Consider the following 20,232-nt stretch of genomic DNA (forward strand, 5'->3'; position numbering starts at 1 on the left):
TGCCATACTGCAGTAAATGTGGTCAAACGTAAAGCATTCAAATTAAAATGCTTCAATATTTATACAAATTAAAATCTATGTAAAATGCAAAGTTAACATTATTGATGTTGTTGTAGTTGTTGGTGCTTGTTGCCTGTCTGAATGTTGGGCAAATATTTGATGGTCCATGAGAAATGTTCTCATTAAATACTTATGCCAATTAGATATATTTGCAAATGCCAAAATAATGTAAATAGACAAACACAGAGAAGAGAGAGAGTCAGAGTGTGAGAGAGAGAAGACAATTACTGTTATGTTTAGCAATTTTGAGCTTTTGAATTCATTCAGCACTTTGATTGAAATTTCAAAGATTTTAATTATACATTTTGTTTATTTACAAAATGAAATACCAAAAGATTCATAAGCAATTTGCAGATTCCATAATTAAACAATCGAAAAGATGTTTCTCTTTTTTTCAAAGCATACCGAGCTTATATATATACACATATATATACATACATATATCAGTATATATATAAAATCGATATATTGCAGTCCCCATGGACAACTCACGTTGAACAGCGTTTTCAGCTCGTAAAGCTGACATAAAAACTCAAATTGGTTTGTTTAACAACCAGTTAGAGATATGACTAATAAAATGGAACATAAAAGTTAAATATTCTAGAATTGCTTTTTTCATACAACAATATACTGCATACATATTGAAGAACTCAGGCCTGAGAGAGAAGAAAAGTAAAACACGAGAGTTTCATAACTGAATAAAGATGTGAGTAGGCTATGATGAAATTTCAATATATAAATTTGAATTATTGTTATCTACATATTAATTTAATAAACAAATTTTACGAATTTCATATGAATATGAGAAGAAAATAAGAATGAGAGATGGATATAGAGACAGTATAAGAGATACAGATATAAAACGAGATATATATAGAGGGAGAGAGGAATAAAGAAAGGGACATATATGAATATACATAATAAGAGGTTATTCATACATTTGATTATCGATTTCATGTGACGGCTGCAGTTATCGATAATTTGACTGTTACTATAAGATTTCTTGCCCAATTATATATGTATATAACTTTTAACAGCCATAGACTAAAATGCGTTTATCCTAATTAGTAAACCGGAATATAAATACCGTAATATCAATCATCGTCCACTCGCAAAACTCTTCTACTTTGTATAAGAGACATTTATTTATTGCCCAAGTTTCTGTTTTCCATCATTTCTTGATAGAGTAGTTTTCTTGCTATCGCGCTGTTTAATAAATGACCTAAAATGACTTTTTTTGTGTAGCTCTCTGACTGTTTGTGGACCCCTTTGCCTTCGCGAGTGTAATAAGCTCACTAAATATTTAACTGCGCTATTTAATCTTAAATCGTTTTAATTGCCAAGCTGAACTTTCGCAGTCATTAGCAAGTTCCCGGCAAGGGCAGCCTGCCCAGACTCCAGTTGCTCCTGGACTCCAGTTCCAATGCATTGCTGATGCGAACTACTGTAGAAGCTGTAATTGTAACATTTACCGTTAGTGCCAGCGAGCGAGGGAGAGAGAGGGAGAGGAAGAGGGAGTGTAAAATGTGGCTTATAATTGGGCTCCGGAGAGGCGTTGAATCGTTGAGGCGACGATGCGTGTTGTTCAGTTGGCAGCCCAAGTGCCAACCAGTTGCCTTAGAGGCAAAAGCGAGGACGAGGGGGAGTGAGGAGGGATGAGGAGCAGGCAGAGGAGTAGGAGTGCGAGAGTAGGGAAGTGCCTGCAGCAACTGACTGCTTAATTTGTTGCACTTCAACGGAATCTGTCGAACGAGTGAGAGGGAGAGAGCGAGAGAGTGAGAGAAAGTGAGAGAGGCAGATGTAGAGCACAGTCAATCATGTTTTTTCTTTTAACCCGAGTTGATTGCGGCAAGCGAGCGAAGGGGCGGGTGGGCAATGGAAGAGAAGAATGAAGAGTGAAGTACTGCAGCGTATGGCAGCCATTTTGTAATTTGTAATAACCGCATTCCCATGGGATAACAAATTGAAATTTGTTTAGTGGTAGTCCACTTAGAGATACCCTGTACAGATGCTAACCAGCAACATTAATTATTTAATTATAATTTTTCAAGACTAGTAAGTGCCTAAAAGTTAATGAATGCCAAAAACTATATTATATTATAAAATAAAAAACATTAGCAGGAAATAAGTCTACACATTGTATGTTGGTAATCAGGCTTTAAGCATCCGGTAAAAAAGTTAGCTCGTAGTCTAGGGCAGTAAATTCATTTCTTTAGAACCAATTAGCCATTTTTTATATATTATTACCTATTCATATATTATTTAGATTGTAGCCGAAGGCCATCAAATTCAATTTATAATCAGTAACTTTTAATAAATTGTTATGCATTTTACTACCAGTATATACCCTGTTAAATAGTCCGACTATGGTAGGAAGGAATTTTGTAATTTATATTTATGGAATACCAAAGGATGCCCCTTGTGTTTTAAAGGTATGCGAGGCAAATAGAAAATACCCTATACTATATATTAAATACAAGCTGTAGCTAATGCTGCTGTTAATGCGAAGCTAGCTAGACAAGAGTAAATACTGTGCAAAGGGAAAACATCTCAACTTCTGTCATTCAATTCCAAAATGTCCTAACTTGGCGTGTAGTCCGTTCCACGGCATAATGCGCCATAAAACTGCAACATTGTTACAGAGAAGCAGTGCCAACTGTCTGTAACTGCAGAGAAAAGTCGCTCAGAGACGCTGAAACAGGACTCAGGAGAGACAGAGATAGAGACAGAGAGAGGGAGACCTCCCAGCGAAAGAGCTTAATAAAACGAAAGCAGTCAGGTAAAATAACGCAAGTCAAGGGAATACCTATGCAATGATGATTGCCTGACTTAACAAGCTGCATGGCAACCATTAAATGTGACTGACTAGTAGATACTCTGCACTTAATTCTGATATACGTGGCGTATGGTTTAACATAATTCAAAACCCCTTTAAAATAATTAAATAGAGTTCCTAGAAATATTTCAATCAATTCGTGGCTTAAATGAAGTTGGCCCCAAAGCCATTCAGCTGCCAAATCCCGTTAAAAGCTGACAAGGGTGAAAGCCGTTTGTCTGTCCGTGACGTAAAAGGATATACTCGAATGGACGGCACTCGAATGATTTTGCAGAAGGAAATAAAAAAGGTTAGCTGAAAAAACCTCTTCAATTAGCTGAGTGCAACACGATTTAGAAATTCCCTCTGCTTGGTTAAATTTCAGCTGGAGTTTTTTTTTTACCTTCATTGTCTCGCCCTTTTCTATTACACCTGTGCCAATTGGCATACACCTGGCGGATGCCCGTCACAATTCCCTTTAACGACAATCGGCACAGTTATGTAAAGTAACAATACGCCTGTCCGTAGCTTCCGCAATTCCCACAACTTTCCAGCAGACATTTAGACACTTTTGTTGCCTAACAAGCGGCAAACGAACAATGAGACAATGCGACAAATTTTACAACATTCGCTTCACTGCGAATTGTATAATTCATTTCGACTATGCATACAAATTGAAATTTTTTTTTTACATATTGAATACTGGGTGTACATAACAAATATAATATCCAGGATTATAAGGGTTTTCTATTTAAAGATCTTAGCTATCAATATTCTCTTTGCTTAATGCGTGATCTCGAGATTCTTTGATCTCGACTAAACTATTTCATTCACTTGATTATTAATATATATAACAATATAATAATATGTATATGTAGAACCATACTTGCATTTATTTGTAGAAAAAGAAATTATCAAAGTTTCATTAGGTTTGGTTTGATTATAGCTTAGCTCATATTCCATCAAAATTACAATGAGAGATAGACAGCTCAACTTCTCTATTTAAATGGAACTAAGCCTTAGAGATTTTCATAGAGAAGTTCTAAATGACAAATTTCATATTTCCTTTAAAAGATGTTTTTGGACTTATAAAATGAATTCAAAGAGCTCTCTGCTGTTTAGGGTCTTTAGCTTTACAATTTAAGAGCATACGTTTGGACAGCTCGTATTCTCGTAGAAAATAATAAAGCATATATATATTCAATATTCAATATTCCCCTAAAAAATTTTTAATGAATTATAGCAAACCATTTGAATAGCTTAAAACTCTTTTGAAAACCTTTCAGCTATAATTAATTTGCAGAGCTCATTTTACAGAAATTCAAATATATATAGAACTCAGGACTTACCTATATTAACAATGCCATGATTGGTTAGTTCCCAGCATGACTGTAAGCGTAATATGCTCAAACTGTGACTTTGCTTTGGCGAGAAGTAGCCCAGGGCAGCATCTGTGACATGGTAAGCCTGTAATTTAATTAAATATGAGACCATGTTCCACACACTGTCACTCACACACACACACACACACACAGCCACACATTGTGCTGGTAAAACTTGCCTGGAGCGAGAATTCGTAAAGGGAAGGCAGCAGCTGAGCCACAGCTCCAACCGCCTCATCCGCAATGTTGATGCAGTCCGCCAGCGACAAGGACACTATTCGGGGCGTCAGGCAGGCCCAGAGGCCCGCCTCGGTGACCTCATTGCAGCCAGCCAGCTCAAGTTCAAACAGACTCTGCAATTGTCATCATATTCAGTTAGATATATACATATATATAGATGTGTGTAGTAGCTTGGCTTTGTCATTTCTTGTTTGTTATTTGGTATTTCGTATTTATGTTTTATGCGAGTTTGGTTTAGTTTTTAATTAAAAACAAGCTGTGCAAAAAACATTTATAGAGGATAGATGCTGGGGAGATTATTTTATTTTCTTCTTTTTCAAAATGAAAATTAACGGAATAACAATTTACAACAAAATTACTTTTCGTCTAAAGAATTTAAGTATATATAAATATACTGTGAGTAAATATATAAATTATCATACATATAAAATAAAAGTGACTTTAAAAGCAAATAAATTATATAGTAAAAAAAAAGTATAAATAAAAAAAAATAATAATAAAAAATATAAATAAATAAATAGTAAATTAAGAATTAAATTTAAAATTATTTACTTTTAATGCTTTATGATTAAATTTCAAGAAATTTTGTTTAACCTTTGTTAACAGAAAGTTTCTTTGAATTTGGAAGACTCCAGAGAAAATTTTCTTATAAACTTAAACAAATAGGTTTAGGGTTTTTTTTCGAATTCTGTGTAAACCGACAATAAGCCTATAGTATAAATATAAATATATAAATATATAAAGTTTTCTTGTGCGCTACTTATTAAAAATATTCCACAAGTAATACGCACCATAAAATCTAATAAGGGCCAAAACTTAGCTGGACTTATGTGTCATAAAGCTGACTTCGCACTTTTCATAAGTTTATAATGTTTTCAACAGCTCGGGCATGAGACATGCCATCAGAGACACGGACAATGCTTGAAAATTGTTTCAACTTTGACCTTTGGCTGGGAAAAACAATTGCAGGCAAACAATTTCACATTTCACATTTCACAATGAATGGTCCGACCCACATTGCGTGCCCAGACAATATGTCGCGGACTCTTCGATCTGACTAGTCACCGTTTTGTTATTGTCGTTATGGCTCTGGAGTCGGTAACGCTTCTTGGCGACACTCGAGAACTTTTGCTCGTGGAGCGTGGCACACAAGAGAAGCCAACAACAAGTAAAAACAACAACGAACCACAACATTTCAAATCAAAGGACAATAGCAATAAAGTCGCTCAGCAAAGTGAAAACATGACGCAAAACCTAAAGAGGAAATGCGAGGAAATCGAGCAAAATGCGAAAATCCACATGGAAAACAAGAGGGAAAAGAAATACGTTTAAGGACATATAGAAAGAAAAAAAAAATAATAATAATAAGAGAGCTGAACTGAACTGGAGAAACCCACAAACTTTTATCGTTAACTACATCAACAATTAGACGACACAAATAAAGCTGTTGTTGTTGTTGGTATTATGTATTCCAGCCATCTTTGTGTATATCAAATGTCCGTTATGAGAAATGACCTTTAGTTTGACTTCTTATAATTAGGATTATTATATAGGACTGGACTTGATTATGAATAAATGTTGAGTAAGTTGAGTTCATTAGCATTCCTGAAAGAAGTAGGAAATTACTTAAAGAGTGACTTTTTATATTCCCTCCCTAAGGGTAAAGAGAGTTTATTTGTTCTGGATAAAGTCCACTTTGATTAACGTCTATCTGCTAAGTTGTTCATCTGATTGAATCATTTTAAATATGTGCTCATAAATGGCGCTTTCCTATGAAGCTCTAAGATATTTTCAAGATTCTCGCATCGGAAATATATGATATTCCTCACAGCGCTGAAGATGCTAGAAATTCCTAGGAACTATCTGTTTACATATTCGAAGTTATTATATTATATTCAAAGTTATTTATATAAGTGAGTATTTATTAAGTATATATACTAAATACTTTATTCCATCATAATACAAGATGAGCTTAAATACCATTTATCGTATACCATTTCACTTAGCTTCCTTTCAATTATACGACGTACATAAATAACTAGCATGTATGAATAAATAAATATGATATACGGCCAGCCTTGTCCCTCCCTCTGTCTCTCTTCCAGTCGGAATTGTCTCTTTAATTATGCATTCATTTAGTCATTCATTCATAGTGCTGGCTAAGAACATGATCGTATAAGTGGCTATCTGATAAATCTTATGGCTATTATGCTGATATGCAAATAGCCTTTAATTAGTTTCCAGCTAATTGACGTACGTATACACCACGCCCCCTCGCTCCACCTCCCCACTTCCCCTTACCTATGCCTTTGGAAATGACTTCATTGTTAATGGGGAAAATGGTTTGGGCATCAGCAGCTTTTTGCTTTTTTATGGCAAAAACTTTTCTTTTTTCCTCAATTTTTGTTGTTGTTTTCCCAGCTGGTTGGCAACACATACGTATCCAGGGTAAACTTTTTTACATGTCAGCCGCAAAATCAATAAACCGCAAAGCCACATTGAGATGTTCCCGAGATAGAAGCCTTTTTTTTTGTATTCATAGTTTAAATAAATCTTCCTTAAGTAATATTTTCGCTTAGCTTAAGCCAAAGTAAATAAATAAAAAGGGTTTTTTAGTCCCATAAAGATTCACAAGAAAACAAATATATCAAATAGTTTTTTTGCACTTTTTATCTACAAAGAAAGTTGAAATATTTGATTTGTGGAAATTTCGACTTCTTTCATATTTTTATACCCAAATAGCGAATCCCTTAATGTGCAAAACTCAAGCCTGAAATTGATAAAACCAAAAATTAAGTAGAATTGTAATTGGAATTTGAATTCTAATAAAAGTTCTTGTAACTAAAGCATATGTTGAAAAATATTACATGTACATACATATATATATGAAAATTTTTTAATTCGTATATTTCAAATCATTTGAAAAATAGGAAAAAAAAAATATTGTGCCTTACTTCATTTACTTGTAGTATATATATTTGATTTATTTTTCGTATTTTGTTTCAATTGTATTTACATGTATACAAATATGAAAATATTTTTAAATATGTATAATTAAAATAATATAAAGATAAAATTGAAACAAAGTTTTACATATTTCATTTTATTTAAATTTTAATATTTTAAAAAGTACTTATGTACTTTGTACGTATATTTATTTGATTAAATTTTTTATTTTTTGTTTATTTCCATTTTTATGCAAGTGCAATGGAGTGCAGATAGTGTCTACTGTATCTACACACACTCGTGAATATTTGGTATAACTGAGTTAATTCGACTCTAACTCCAAGTTGAGTGTCTCAACAACTATTTCTAGAATATCTAGTTAGCGCGTGTCATCGTTTATGGGTCAACTGGGTTCAACAGCGCGCAAGCTTGAGCAGTTGGCAATGCGGAAATAACGTATACGCCGTGTGTGCTACGAAGGCAATCGCCAACTGAGGGCCCATTAAACGGGTATGCAACGGCAACGGCAGCAGCAGCAGCAGCAGCAGCAGCAGCAGCAGCAGAGCCAGCGAATGCTGTCGCATTTCCGTCGCAATTTTCATGCCATGAATGATTGGGAATTCTTAATGCAAAGCCAAAGTTTTGTAGGGTCGCAGATGCATTAGGCGCATTGCGTTCATTCCCCAAGGTCAAATATGCTTTACACATATACATACATATATAATATATATACATTTATGTAAATTTGCGGTATTTGAAATATACTACTATAAGCTACACACACACACACACGCACGCACACACAGGCAACTATGTGTGCCATTCTTGTTGACATTTCCAGCGACAACAATTTGCAATCAGCAACAAACGAGGCCCATGAACATGACATGCATTCACATTGAATTAACAACGACATTGCAGATTGACACGCAGTCTGACTGACTGACTGACTGACTGACGAACTGGCTAAGCACGTGAGTGACTGAGTGACTGACTGATTGACAGAGCCACAAACATGAGCAGCTGGCATGGAGTGTGCGGCCATTCCCTCAACTGGGCTCCCCCAGCGCCCACTCATTATTCACTTTACTCATGTGCGTCAACCACGGCCACTGCCACGCCCACGCCTACGCACTACCCTACTGCAGGGCGCCTAGCGAATTAATCTGGAGGCTTGCTTAGAACTCTGAACAGAGTTTGGGAGTTGAGTTAAGCTGAACTGAAGTGAGTTGAGGGCAGTAATTAGAGCAACTAATTGGATTTGTCATTCGACTTAAGATTAAAATAAATAAATTAATAAAAGCATTCACATGTCGAGAAAAATATGAAGTAAGAATAATGCTAAAAGTTTGCTGAAATAAAAGTAATCATGTGACAAATTCGTATTTGTGAAACTGTGCCATAGGACAAAAACTAAGAAAATTTCTTAAGGGGGAACTCTGGAACTAAAAATAGATATTCTTACACGAAATCTATTAGCCTATGAATGTGAATACTTATTATTGTCTGTAAATGTTAATATAATTTCCTATTAGGATGGATTGAAAATAAATTCAACCCGATAAAGGAACTCTAGTATATGTCCATAATTTATGTTACTACAATAATTGGGGAATTAGATATTTATAATGATGAGATTTTATAATATTTTTAAATAACTCAACTAACTTTTATTCATATCGATCAAAACACTTTTGAGGCTGAGCTTGAAGATCATTAAAGCTAAATAAACCCGGAATATTTAAAATTTTGGATGCTTTACTCCATTTAACATCATAAATTACATATTTCTAGGTATATTACTATGCTCCTTACATACCTATATATTTCATTGGGACGCTATGCAAATATTAATCAAAATCGTCTATTCAGAACAGAAGATATTCAATAATGTATATGACAGAAATAGGTAGAGCAGATATAAAGAAATACAAATGTTAATTTCGTATCTATAGAAAAACTAAGTACGCTAAGTACACAACTAAATAGAACAGTAGTATAAATTAGTTTAGGGTACATACTAGTCGAGCACTCCCACCTAGAGCACTCCGGCTTGTTTATTTCTTTTTCGTTTAAGCAGCCTTGAGGCTAGGCTATAAAATTGCGAAGAATTTAACAATTGCTCGGGCAATTGGTTAATAATACCTGCTACACTTAATCTAAATAAAACATTTCGAATTCCAAATAAATACCATTTCATCTACCTGCCTAGCTGAGCGCTTTAGAATTCTGGCCTCATAAATATTGCTAAAAATTCATTTCATTTTATTTAACGCAGCTCATAAAAGATTCAACAAGCGAAACGCGCTAATTACAATTATATATTCTATATACGTAAATATATATATTCTATATATACATGTTTATATATATTTATGCTCATTCGTTTCAGTGCAATATTTTTTAGTAAATTAACCAAAATTTATGGCGCTGCCTTTGATGTGATTTTCGCTCTCAATTGATCGCATCAACTCGTTAAGAGATCGGAAAAGCGGAAAGGCATATAGAAATTATCACACAATTTGCAATTACCTAGCGACGCCCCCTCTAACCCTTCCACCTCTTCGCACCTGCTGCAGCGTATGTGACACACTTTTGCGTTCAACACGTTTCACTTAAATAAGATCGAGCAAAGTTTGTTTTTCAGTTTCGTTTGCCGGTCAGGAATTTTTCAAGATTTATTTTCGTTTAGGCCGTGCGCCGTGTGACTGACCATCATCAACGTGAATGTTGTCTCTCTCTCTCTCTCTTTCTATTTGTCCATCTCTCTCTCTCTCTCTGTATCTCTCTATGTCTGTTTCTCTCTCTATATATCTCTCTGTGTCCATTTCTCTTTCTCTCCCTCATTTTCTCTTTCTCACTGTCTCTGTGTCTTTCCCTCTCGCTCTCTGTCACTTAAATTTCCTTTCTATATATATATCTCGCTCTCTTTCTCTGGCGAAATGCCCACGGTCATGGGAAAATGCTGAAGCTGATGCTGGGCATCACAATTTGACTGACACATATGACAGCAGACGATGATAAACACACCAAATATATCTATATAAGCTCTATAAGTATAAGTTGTCTCAAAGAAAAATGTCTTAGGAAAACATTCGTACAGTGAAATCAATTTGTTATTCTTAAAAAGAAACAAAGCAGCAGGAGAATGAATTACAAATATCGACTGAAATCATTAACAAATTATAATGTTTATCACTATAAAATAGACAACATGAAGACTGCTTTATATGGTATATATAAATACTGCGAAATATTATTGAACTCAGAGGAAAATAAAATAAAAAACGAAATGTACAAAAAAAAATAATTAAAAAATATATATATATTTGTATTTGTTTCATAGGCAGGTCAGGAATTTTTAGAATATTGTATTACTTATAAAAATTTAAATATATACTAAATTAATAATATTTAACTCTTCAGTCTTCTCATGCCCTTCAACTCACCTGCAAGTGATCCAATAGAGTTTCGAGTCCCCGATCGCTGATCGAGGAGCAGCGAAGGCTGAGCGAGTGGACGTGCTTGGAGGCCAGCGGAAAGGAGTGGACAACATCGAGAGCATCCTCGTCGGAGGCGCCGACCAGGCCGAGCGCATGGAAACCGCGTCGAATAAGCGAGGTGTAGAGCTTGCCCCGGTCGCAGGCGGTCATCTGGCGGAGCTCGCGGCACTGCAGCGTGGGCAGCAGCCCGGACCAGTAGCGTGGACTGCGGTACAGTATGTCCCGCCACTTGATGCACACCTGGGCGAGCACGCGCCGCTCGTACGGCGAAAAGTATTGGAAAAAGCGATTCAGAAAGCGATCGTCCAGCATCAGGGCGTCGATGCTCTGCATATGTGGCGGGTGCTTGTGGAGGATTAGCGCGGATAGCGGCTGGGTAACTGTGCCAGGCAGCTGATTGGGCGCAGCCACTGCGCCATAGGGATGATGCAAGTGGGGATTGGGCAGCTGTTTGCGCATCTGCAGCGGCGTGCCACCGCCGGCGACCTTCTGTGCCGCGACCATGCCCATTGTGCTGAAGGTGGGCGAGCCGGGCGCTGGAATCTGGATGTTCATCTGCTTGGCAATCGATTTGACAGTGGGAGTGGGCGGAGCACCTAACGGCATATTGCTAGGCGGCGCAGGTACACCAGCTGGCATTACCAGGTGATGATTGGAGTTAATCAACGTGGAGCCTGCCATTGCCTGCAGCTGCTGCTGCTGTTGTTGCTGTTGTTGTTGCTGCTGCTGCTGTTGCTGTTGCATTAGATGCGCGGGACTGTGAGGCAGACTGGGATTAACGGACGCCAATTGCTGCGCCTGCTGTTGTGTACTTGTCAGGGAAATGAGCGTGGCAGCGCCTTGGCTGCCCCGCGACGGCTTATCTGGCGTTTGCGGCGAATTCACAGAGCCGGGCACGCCGGCGTTTGAGCTGTTGCTATTGGTATTGGTATTTGAGTTGGAGTTGGAGCTGGAATTGGAGCTCGAATTCGAATTGGAATTCGAATTGCTGCCGCCACAGAGCGCATTGGTCACACGCTCCATTACTGAGGTTTTGCCGCTGGACGAGGTGGCACTGGATGTGGAATTAGAGGAAGCGTTGTCGCCGCCGCTGCTGCTGCTACTGTTGTTGCTGTTGCTGCCATGATGGTGTTTTGAGCGTAATCCCAGTCCGTTTATGCGTTTCGATAATTCCGCGGAGGCTCTCTCGACCACGCCCTGAGCCGAGATCGATGACATTGTATGCTGAAACAAATTCACTTTGTCCCACTCGCTCGCACGCACTCAGAGACGATAACAGAACGTTTCTTCTAGATGACGCTCTCTCCTGCTCTCTCTCTCTCTGTCTCTTTCTCTCTCCCTCCGTCTGTCCTTTACATAGCGTGCAGTTGCAACATGTTCGACTATTTGGGCGTTGACCTTGTTTCGACGTTCTCACGCTCTATCTCCCTCTCACTTTAGCAACTGCAAGCAAAGAAGAAAAAAGAGCTTTTATGCAGTTTACCGTTAGGTCTTTGTTACGGCCCAGCGCACGAAGCGAACAGGCGCGAGGCAAAAACGCAAATCAGCGCAAATTTATGTTCCACATTCATTAAGTGTTTTATGTGTAGTTGTTGTTGTTGCTGCTGCTACTGCTGCTGCTGGCATTGCACGCTAGCGGCCATATCCTATTCATCATTTTCTATCCACCTATTCGCCCACTCGCCAATCCGCCATTTCGCCCTTTCGGCATTCGCGATTTGTTGTGGCTGCGCAAAACTTCAGCGATAAAGCGAATGTCGAAAAAAGTAACGGCAATTGATATAGAACTATGCCAAGGTAATTGCACAATGACTTTAAAGAGGGCGACTCAGGTTCCTTGAACTACCACAGGGTGGCTCAAGTGAAAAGTTATTTAACAGTTCACGAAGAGTTTTGCAATCGAATTAGTTAAATATTAAAATATTTTTGCTCTCATTTACAATTGTATTTTCCTATTTGTAATTCATTTGCAGTAATTAAATTGCAGCGCGAACGTCGCCACCTAGCTGAATTTATTATTTTAGCCAAGGCTGGCTATTCAATTAGCCAAATGGCCAAGTCGGATGCCAACAACTTTTCAACATTCAACAACTGGCAACAACAACAACAATAATAACAATACTGTGCAGCAAGGACAATGCGAGTATTTTCAACAAACGATTTGACGATGTCTGAAAACTTTTTTAACTCTGAACTGCAAACGAATTTCATTAATAACAGTTTCAGGAATAGTGAAAACTTTGAGTGTTATGAATAAAGAATCTGATTTGTTAATTGGAGATTGTAGAAGTCCTACAAATGAGCTGCATTTAAAACTGGAATAAATCTCCATCGGCTTAAATGCAGAGAATGGAAGACGATGGAAAATCTAATAACTATCAAGGAAATTTGGGAAATATATATAGTTTATAAACTACAGCATTGCTATAGCACTTCACTTTTCGTACAATCGCCCTAGCTCCATCATTTTCTATGACATAAGAGAATGAGATATTAGCTTTTCTCTCTAAAATCAATTCCTTTAGTTTGCAATTTTATAAAAAAAAAAATAGGATGCTTTAGAACACAGGTTTTTCACATGTTAAACTCGAATCTAAAATTAAAATTGTTGTTTTATAACGTAACATAATAGGGGAAAAGAAGATACTCAGGAATAATTCAGATCCAAGATATTAGTGCTACGTAATTGCTTTTAAATCATGCTTTATGTACAAAGAAAGAGACTAGCCAATAGAGTGTTTTAAATTGAAAAAGGTTGAATAGCCTTTTAGTAAACTCAAATACTTTTTAAAGTCCCTTAATGAAAGTAATAAATTCTTGGTTACTAAATCATGTTGGCCTGCGTCAGCTTTGAAACTTGGAAGCGAATAAATAATTTAATATTCTCTCAAAGAGTTTAATCATGTTTTATGCTTTGTACATATCTGAAGCAAAAAGCTCTAAATATTTATTACAATAAAATTCTCGAGTACTTTCTAGCATGAATGTTAAATTTAAATTGTTGGCAAGGACTAAAGAAACAATTCAAAAGGCTTTGTCGTGCATCTGTGCCAAGAGTGTGTTATGTATGTATATCTGCGTATATACACCTCTCTCTGGGTGTGTGTGTGTGTATGTCAGACGTGTGCTGCAATTTAAAAACTTAACCTGCTTCCAATCTCAGTCAAATGGGGTTATTAAAAAAGAAAAAGAGAAAGAGAAAAGTAAGCTGGGGTAGGCGTCTGCGCAAAATGCTCATTAGGGGAGAACAAAGGAACTGAGCTTGAAAGACAATTTAATTGCCATAAATATGGGGCCTTTTTATGTCTCGCTTTCGCATTCCACTTCCGCTCTCGTCTGCGCCCCGCCCCGCCCCACTGAAGGTGAACGTCTCGCTGCAGCGTCATCCTCTTGACTATGACCCCATCATCGTCCTCCTTCTCGTCGTCTTTATCGTTTCTCGCCGCTCTTGACTTGGCTCAAGCAGCTCAAATCTTTTCGTTTGCCTTATCGCTGTCCTTCGGCCCGTGAGTCGAACAAAACAAAGGCGGCTCACGCTGACATCCCAGGAGGGGGGAACGAGGCCGAGGTCGGGAGTTGGGATGTGACATTGTTCTCTGTGACTTCCTGGTCGTTGTGGGTGCCTTCAATGACGAGCTATGTCCTTTGTCTAGTAAACTATTTCATCTCAAGTCCGTCTGCAGCGCGTCTCCCATTCATGACCTATCGAACAAAGTTTGGTTGGCAAGGCCAACCTTTGTTCCGGCGCAAAACAAAAACTTCGAATGCCTTCCCGCATATCTTCTTTATTCATTAATTCGCAATCAGCACAGCTGTGCGTGCTAAACAAATTTTGACTTTGGGTTTCATATATCCAAAGTCATGCAGGAAAAGCTAATCAAATATAAAGTTTCAGTTTTTGCATAATTGCTATGAAAGTTATGAGAAAGTTTCACTATTTTCTGTGCTGATATGAAAGTAATTAATGCAGAAATATTTCACGAATATCAAAAAGTTGCGTAGATTTTAAACCCACACTTATTAGCATTCATCCAGCGAAAAAAAGTTTTTAGAACTGCGACACAAGCAAAAGTTGACTGCAATTACGACTCAACATTCTGAGTTGAATTTGACATTTTGGCAACGATATTATTTGGTCAGCAGCAGCTGCTGTGCCAACGGCTGTGGCATGTGCTTATTAGGCGCCACGGGGCATGCAACTGAGATCAGGCGAAACTTTCCACCACAAGCCCGAAACAAGTTGCATACTGTGCGGCGCAGTTGAAGCCCGTTGAATGTGAATGTCAGCTTAAATATATATATGAATGTGATTGTCAACAGCCAAAGGCAGCCGCAGTAGCATCTGCTCTAAACTTATTGGGGTATGCATATGCACGAGTGTAAGTGCGGTTGTGTGTGTGTGTGTCTCGTCCGTACCTATTAAATTTATTTTTTTTTGCGCTTTGTAAGCATTTTCCGCCGCTTGGCTGTGTCTATTTTTGGAGTTGGTTCAAGTCGAGTTGAGTTGCTGTTGTTGCTACTATTTTTGTTGTTGTTGTTGTTACTGTTGTAGTTGTTGCGGCTTTTGTTGTTGTCTCGCGTGCTTCGTGCCCTCTGCTTATTGGATTTTACTGCTTTGGCGGGTACTTCGTCGAGTAACGGTAACTACCGCACGCTTTAAATCGCTGTGCTGTGTGTCAGGGCCTGCTCCACATCTAAGCCCACAAACACCCTTCCCTCCCCTGCCCATCCCCTATATTCCAGGCGCTTTGCTAGTATTTGTATGCGTGCTGCGCCAGCTACATATATCGATTTTCGTCCTGCTCTCTTTTTTTTGTTCTTTTGCTCAAATGCGCTTTGATCTAAGCGATGAAAACAAAATAAATCTTTCGTTTGACAGGCACAAAGTAAATGACAATCCATTAAATTGCTAAACAAAGGGTAAATTTGCCGCTTATGGAGAGTAATGTTTATCAAGCTATATTTAATGCATGTTCAGGTAGCAATTATTATATATATTTTTTAAATAAATTATTTTATTATACTAAATATGATTATATCTTGTGATTAATTTCTTAGATTCTCTGTTAACGATGCTAGTAATCGATATCTAATAATTGTTATCGAAACAAAATACATTTCTAATAATTTAAGGAAGAAATCTAAGTAAAAATTAAATACAGATTTTCTTATAGTTTTGAAGTTATTTTCATTAGGTAATTTATAAAAGGTTATTAATATTTTGAGCTAAAAGAAGAACAAGTTCCCAGCATATATCCTTTAGCATATTAAGCATAAAAGTATGCTGTAAAAATTGTTCAATGATTTCATAATAGCTCACTCAAATCACAAACATTTACCATCAGTTGTTATAATCGAATATGTTTATATGTTTGTACAGCATGCTGGAGTAGGTGTTGACTCAATGCAAACTTGACATTGTCAATAGAGTGTCCTAACGAGAAACAGCTGCGCATGGTCCATTGTTGGGGGCTTTAACTGGATGTCCCGCTGCTATCAATATAGGCTGTGATTCATGCAACACATGGCAGCTGTGCGTCAGCGTCAGTGCCTGGAAGTGGGTCAAACTATGCAACTTTGACCCGATTTCGTTGCCTTTGCCAATATACACGGCCAATGGGCAATATATGAACAAGATTATAAACTCGATTTTAAACGCTCCTCTATATTTTGCGACCAGGTGCCGCTCCTAAAGAGGCAACTGAGCTAACCAAGAGTCGCGCCGCAGTGTCTAAAGTCCTTTATTATATTATGGGTGGATGTCGCTGCTATGACATCACAAGCTCTAAGCGGGTGGACAAGCGGGTGAGCGGACGAGCCACCCCGCAAGGCGGTGGGTGGCGTTAAGTGCCCGGCTAACATGTTCGGGGGTTGCAAAGAGCAGCTCAAACTCAAAGATGGAGGCCTATGAGGGAAGGTGGATGGCGTAGAATGCTACTGCGTGGAGCCGAGTGAAAAGCAGCAGACAAAGCGAAAGCAAACAAATCACGTGCAGCTCAAATGTGGAAACAACACAAAACTACAATACGATTCGAAATAACTTACAATTTATTTATTTTTAATTTTTTAATGAATTTACGCACCTTTTCTAATTTATAAATTTTGTTATATATTTTGTTTCTTTATTTTTTAATATTCTACAGCTTGTCTCGCGCAATAAAAATCAATTTTTACAAGCGTCGCGACGTGTTTTTGTTTTTAATGGTTTCTTCGCTGCTTTACTTTTTATTTTCAGTTTTCTTTTTTTGTGCCTCGCTGCTTTCGGGCTTTTGACCGACGAAAAGTAAAAAAAAAACTATACTGTGAGCAATGAGTTTTTAGTGAAAACTGCAGAAAATCTCAAAATGCCTAGCAGCAAATTGTTTGGGGAAACCGCAAAAACATTCACACAACTATTTGCACGTTTTTGTTTGTTGTTTGTTTGTTTGTTTGTTTGAGTGGTAAATGTGTGGAGCGCCGTGAACAAAATAATTTAACGGAAAATTGGTCAACCGAGCGGAAGCGCGCACGACTCATAACTGCAGGCGACTGCTGTCTGCGAAAGTGGGAAAGTGTGAAAGCTCAGCGACGAGAGCGTAAGCAGTTGAGCATGAGAGCGAAAGCAATATAATAATAAGGAACGTGCGCAATCTCTCGGCGCTCTCTCGACTCCTGCACGAATATGAGCTTTCGACATGAGCGTAGTTAAGTGCTCTTGTTGGAGACAATGTCCACAAATGAAACGATTATTTACTCAACATTTATACAGACAACGCCACTGAATACTGACTTTGTTATTGTTGCGTGCTGTGAGAGAGGATGCGCAATGCAGTTATTGAAGTAAACATGTGCAAATACACCCCCACATTGGCTCTCTCGCTCAGTCTTCTTTTGTTTGAGCAAGAGGAAGTTTTTTGCTTGCCAAACATTATTTATATTACATATTACAAATAGCAAAAGGTTTTATGTTATACAACTAATTTAAAAATAAAAAAATATTATTTTTATTCAAATATGAGCTGAAGCTATATATGTACATTATGAAATATTTTATTTATAAACTTAACAGGTTATCATATTTAATAATTATTAAATTCCGTCATTATGTACATACATATGTACATGAACACATCTAACCCTAAGCTAAAATCCTTGCACAAATCCAACAAGTCGTTCGCGTACTACTTCTTTGTTTAGCCATGCGTTGTACTTAATATTTCATGCTCTGCTGTCTGCGCTCTTTTATTTTGTATGCAAACTTTACCGTGCGCTTCTGTGCATTACGCCGTAATCCTTCATAATACGCTCTGACGCACAAATATATGTATGACTTTTGCTTCGATTCAACTGCAGACAGATTTTTTGCTTAAGCCAGTTATTGTACGGTTTCTTTAGTCCTAAAAGGTTCTTTAAGATATTAAAACGTCAGATTAACTTAAATTAAGTCGATTTACGAATGTCTAAAGCTCATTATAAAGATAAGCATTACACAAGCTTTACTTTTTCTTTGCATAAATTTCACACATTATTTAAAAACTCGCGCTCACACGTTTCAATACGCCACGCTTTGCTCGATAACATATCGATATATTAGCGTTGGTATTTTCGTGAGCATAACATTAACCTTTTGCATTTTCCAGCACTTACTTGCGGTCCAAGGAATGCAAATGAGAATGGTAAAGAAGAAGAGTTAACTAATACAGCACGACTATTGCTGTTGTTAGAAATAAAATATGTCTTCAACTTCGGCGGCTGCATCAAATGCAGCGCCAGCAAAACCAGAAGTAAGATACGTCACAGAAGTGCCCAGCAGTCTGAAACAGTTGGCACGCCTCGTCGTCCGAGGCTTTTACTCGCAGGAGGACGCGCTCATCATAGACATGCTTGTGCGGAATCCCTGCATGAAGGAAGACGACATTGGCGAACTGCTGCGGTTCGAAAAGAAACAGCTGCGTGCGCGAATCACGACACTACGCACCGACAAGTTCATACAGATACGCCTGAAAATGGAAACTGGGCCGGATGGCAAGGCCCAGAAGGTCAACTACTACTTCATCAACTATAAGACGTTCGTAAACGTAGTCAAGTACAAGTTGGACTTGATGCGCAAGCGAATGGAAACCGAGGAGCGGGATGCGACCAGTCGCGCCAGTTTTAAGTGCTCCACGTGCTCCAAAACATTCACAGATCTCGAGGCAGACCAGCTCTTTGACATGGCCACATGTGAGTTCCGGTGTACATATTGTGGCAGCTCCGTGGAAGAGGACAGTGCGGCCATGCCAAAGAAGGATTCACGCCTGATGCTGGCACACTTTAACGAGCAGCTGCAACCGCTTTACGATCTGCTACGCGAGGTGGAGGGCATTAAGCTGGCACCGGAAGTGCTCGAACCGGAGCCCGTGGACATAGACACGATTCGCGGCATTACTAAGCCGAACGCCCAGCGTCCCGACAGTCTGCAATGGTCGGGCGAGGCGACGCGCAACCAAGGCTTTGCCGTCGAGGAGACACGAGTGGACGTCACCATCGGCGGCGATGACAGCAGCGAAGCTGTCGTCGAGCGGAAGTCACGGCCCATATGGATGACGGAGAGCACTGTGATAACGGATGGAGATGCAACCGATGGCAGCGCTCACGCTGACGCCGCTCAGTCGTCGAGCACATCTGGGCCTCGCAATAAGAAGGAGAATGAGGACATCATGTCGGTGCTGCTGCAGCACGAGAAGCAACCTGGGCAACGAGAGGCGCATATGAAGGGGATGCGGAAAGGCTCCTCAAATGCCAATTCAAGTGATTCCAGCGACGATGAGAATGATATTGACAACACCAAGATACGTAAGTCCACTTCCGCTGTATCCAATCTTGTCATCTTCATTTGCTTTAATTGATGATTCCTTTTAGCGAATGTCGACTTTGACAATTATATCAACTCGGAGTCAGAGGAAGAGGATGACGATGTGCCCACGGTCCTGGTGGCGGGACGTCCACATCCGTTGGATCAGCTGGACGACAAACTCATTGCACAGATGACACCGCAAGAAAAGGAGAACTATATACATGTTTATCAGCAGCACTATAGCCATATATACGACTGATCCTACGATCCTGCTCCCAATTAGGCATTAGGTTTATAGAGTCAATATTAGCTTAAGAGTATTAAATTGTCGACGCATGACGTCCAGAAACAAAAACAACCAGTATCTGAATTACTCTGAGCCAGATTGGCGCCAAAACTGCTGGAAGATGGAGCCTCTACAGGCAATCAGCTGTTTGCTCTGCTATCGTTAACATTACGCTGTAAGTTTAC

At 38.6% G+C, this 20,232-nt stretch overlaps 2 protein-coding genes across 4 annotated transcripts in view; one reads left to right on the plus strand and one right to left on the minus strand.

Moving 5' to 3' along the window:
• Positions 1–17,483, minus strand: part of LOC108613620 (uncharacterized) — a 36,137-nt gene extending 18,654 nt beyond the window's left edge. The window contains exons 1-4 of one of the 3 annotated variants that reach the window (XM_018007186.2): positions 17,030–17,483; positions 10,893–12,389; positions 4,437–4,610; positions 4,225–4,342 (exon numbers count right to left, since the gene is read on the minus strand). In XM_018007186.2, the coding sequence (XP_017862675.1) occupies positions 4,225–4,342; positions 4,437–4,610; positions 10,893–12,164 (1,564 nt within the window). In that variant the 5' untranslated portion in view covers positions 12,165–12,389; positions 17,030–17,483. Of the gene's footprint in view, positions 1–4,224; positions 4,343–4,436; positions 4,611–10,892; positions 12,390–15,362; positions 15,653–16,991 lie in introns of those variants that run through there. The other 2 variants (XM_089468226.1, XM_089468227.1) reach the window with 2 other exon arrangements.
• A 1,085-nt stretch (positions 17,484–18,568) lies between these two features.
• On the plus strand, positions 18,569–20,119 carry TfIIEalpha (transcription factor IIEalpha). Its single transcript, XM_018007197.2, has 2 exons — positions 18,569–19,760; positions 19,827–20,119. The coding sequence occupies exons 1-2, from the start codon at positions 18,659–18,661 to the stop codon at positions 20,018–20,020; spliced, it is 1,296 nt and encodes a 431-aa protein (XP_017862686.1). The 5' UTR covers positions 18,569–18,658; the 3' UTR covers positions 20,021–20,119.
• Positions 20,120–20,232: the final 113 nt, after the last annotated feature.

This window comes from Drosophila arizonae, chromosome 4, assembly GCF_054131065.1.
Source record: "Drosophila arizonae isolate 15081-1271.41 chromosome 4, UAZ_ARI_1.0, whole genome shotgun sequence".
In the NCBI taxonomy this organism is placed as follows: domain Eukaryota; kingdom Metazoa; phylum Arthropoda; class Insecta; order Diptera; family Drosophilidae; genus Drosophila; species Drosophila arizonae.

Bases quoted from the DNA above. Each gene is read 5' to 3' on its own strand.
- TfIIEalpha (XM_018007197.2), top strand. From the start codon at position 18,659: ATGTCTTCAACTTCGGCGGCTGCATCAAATGCAGCGCCAGCAAAACCA. The intron at 19,761-19,826 runs GTAAGTCCACTT...GATTCCTTTTAG, and splicing joins TATTGACAACACCAAGATAC to CGAATGTCGACTTTGACAAT.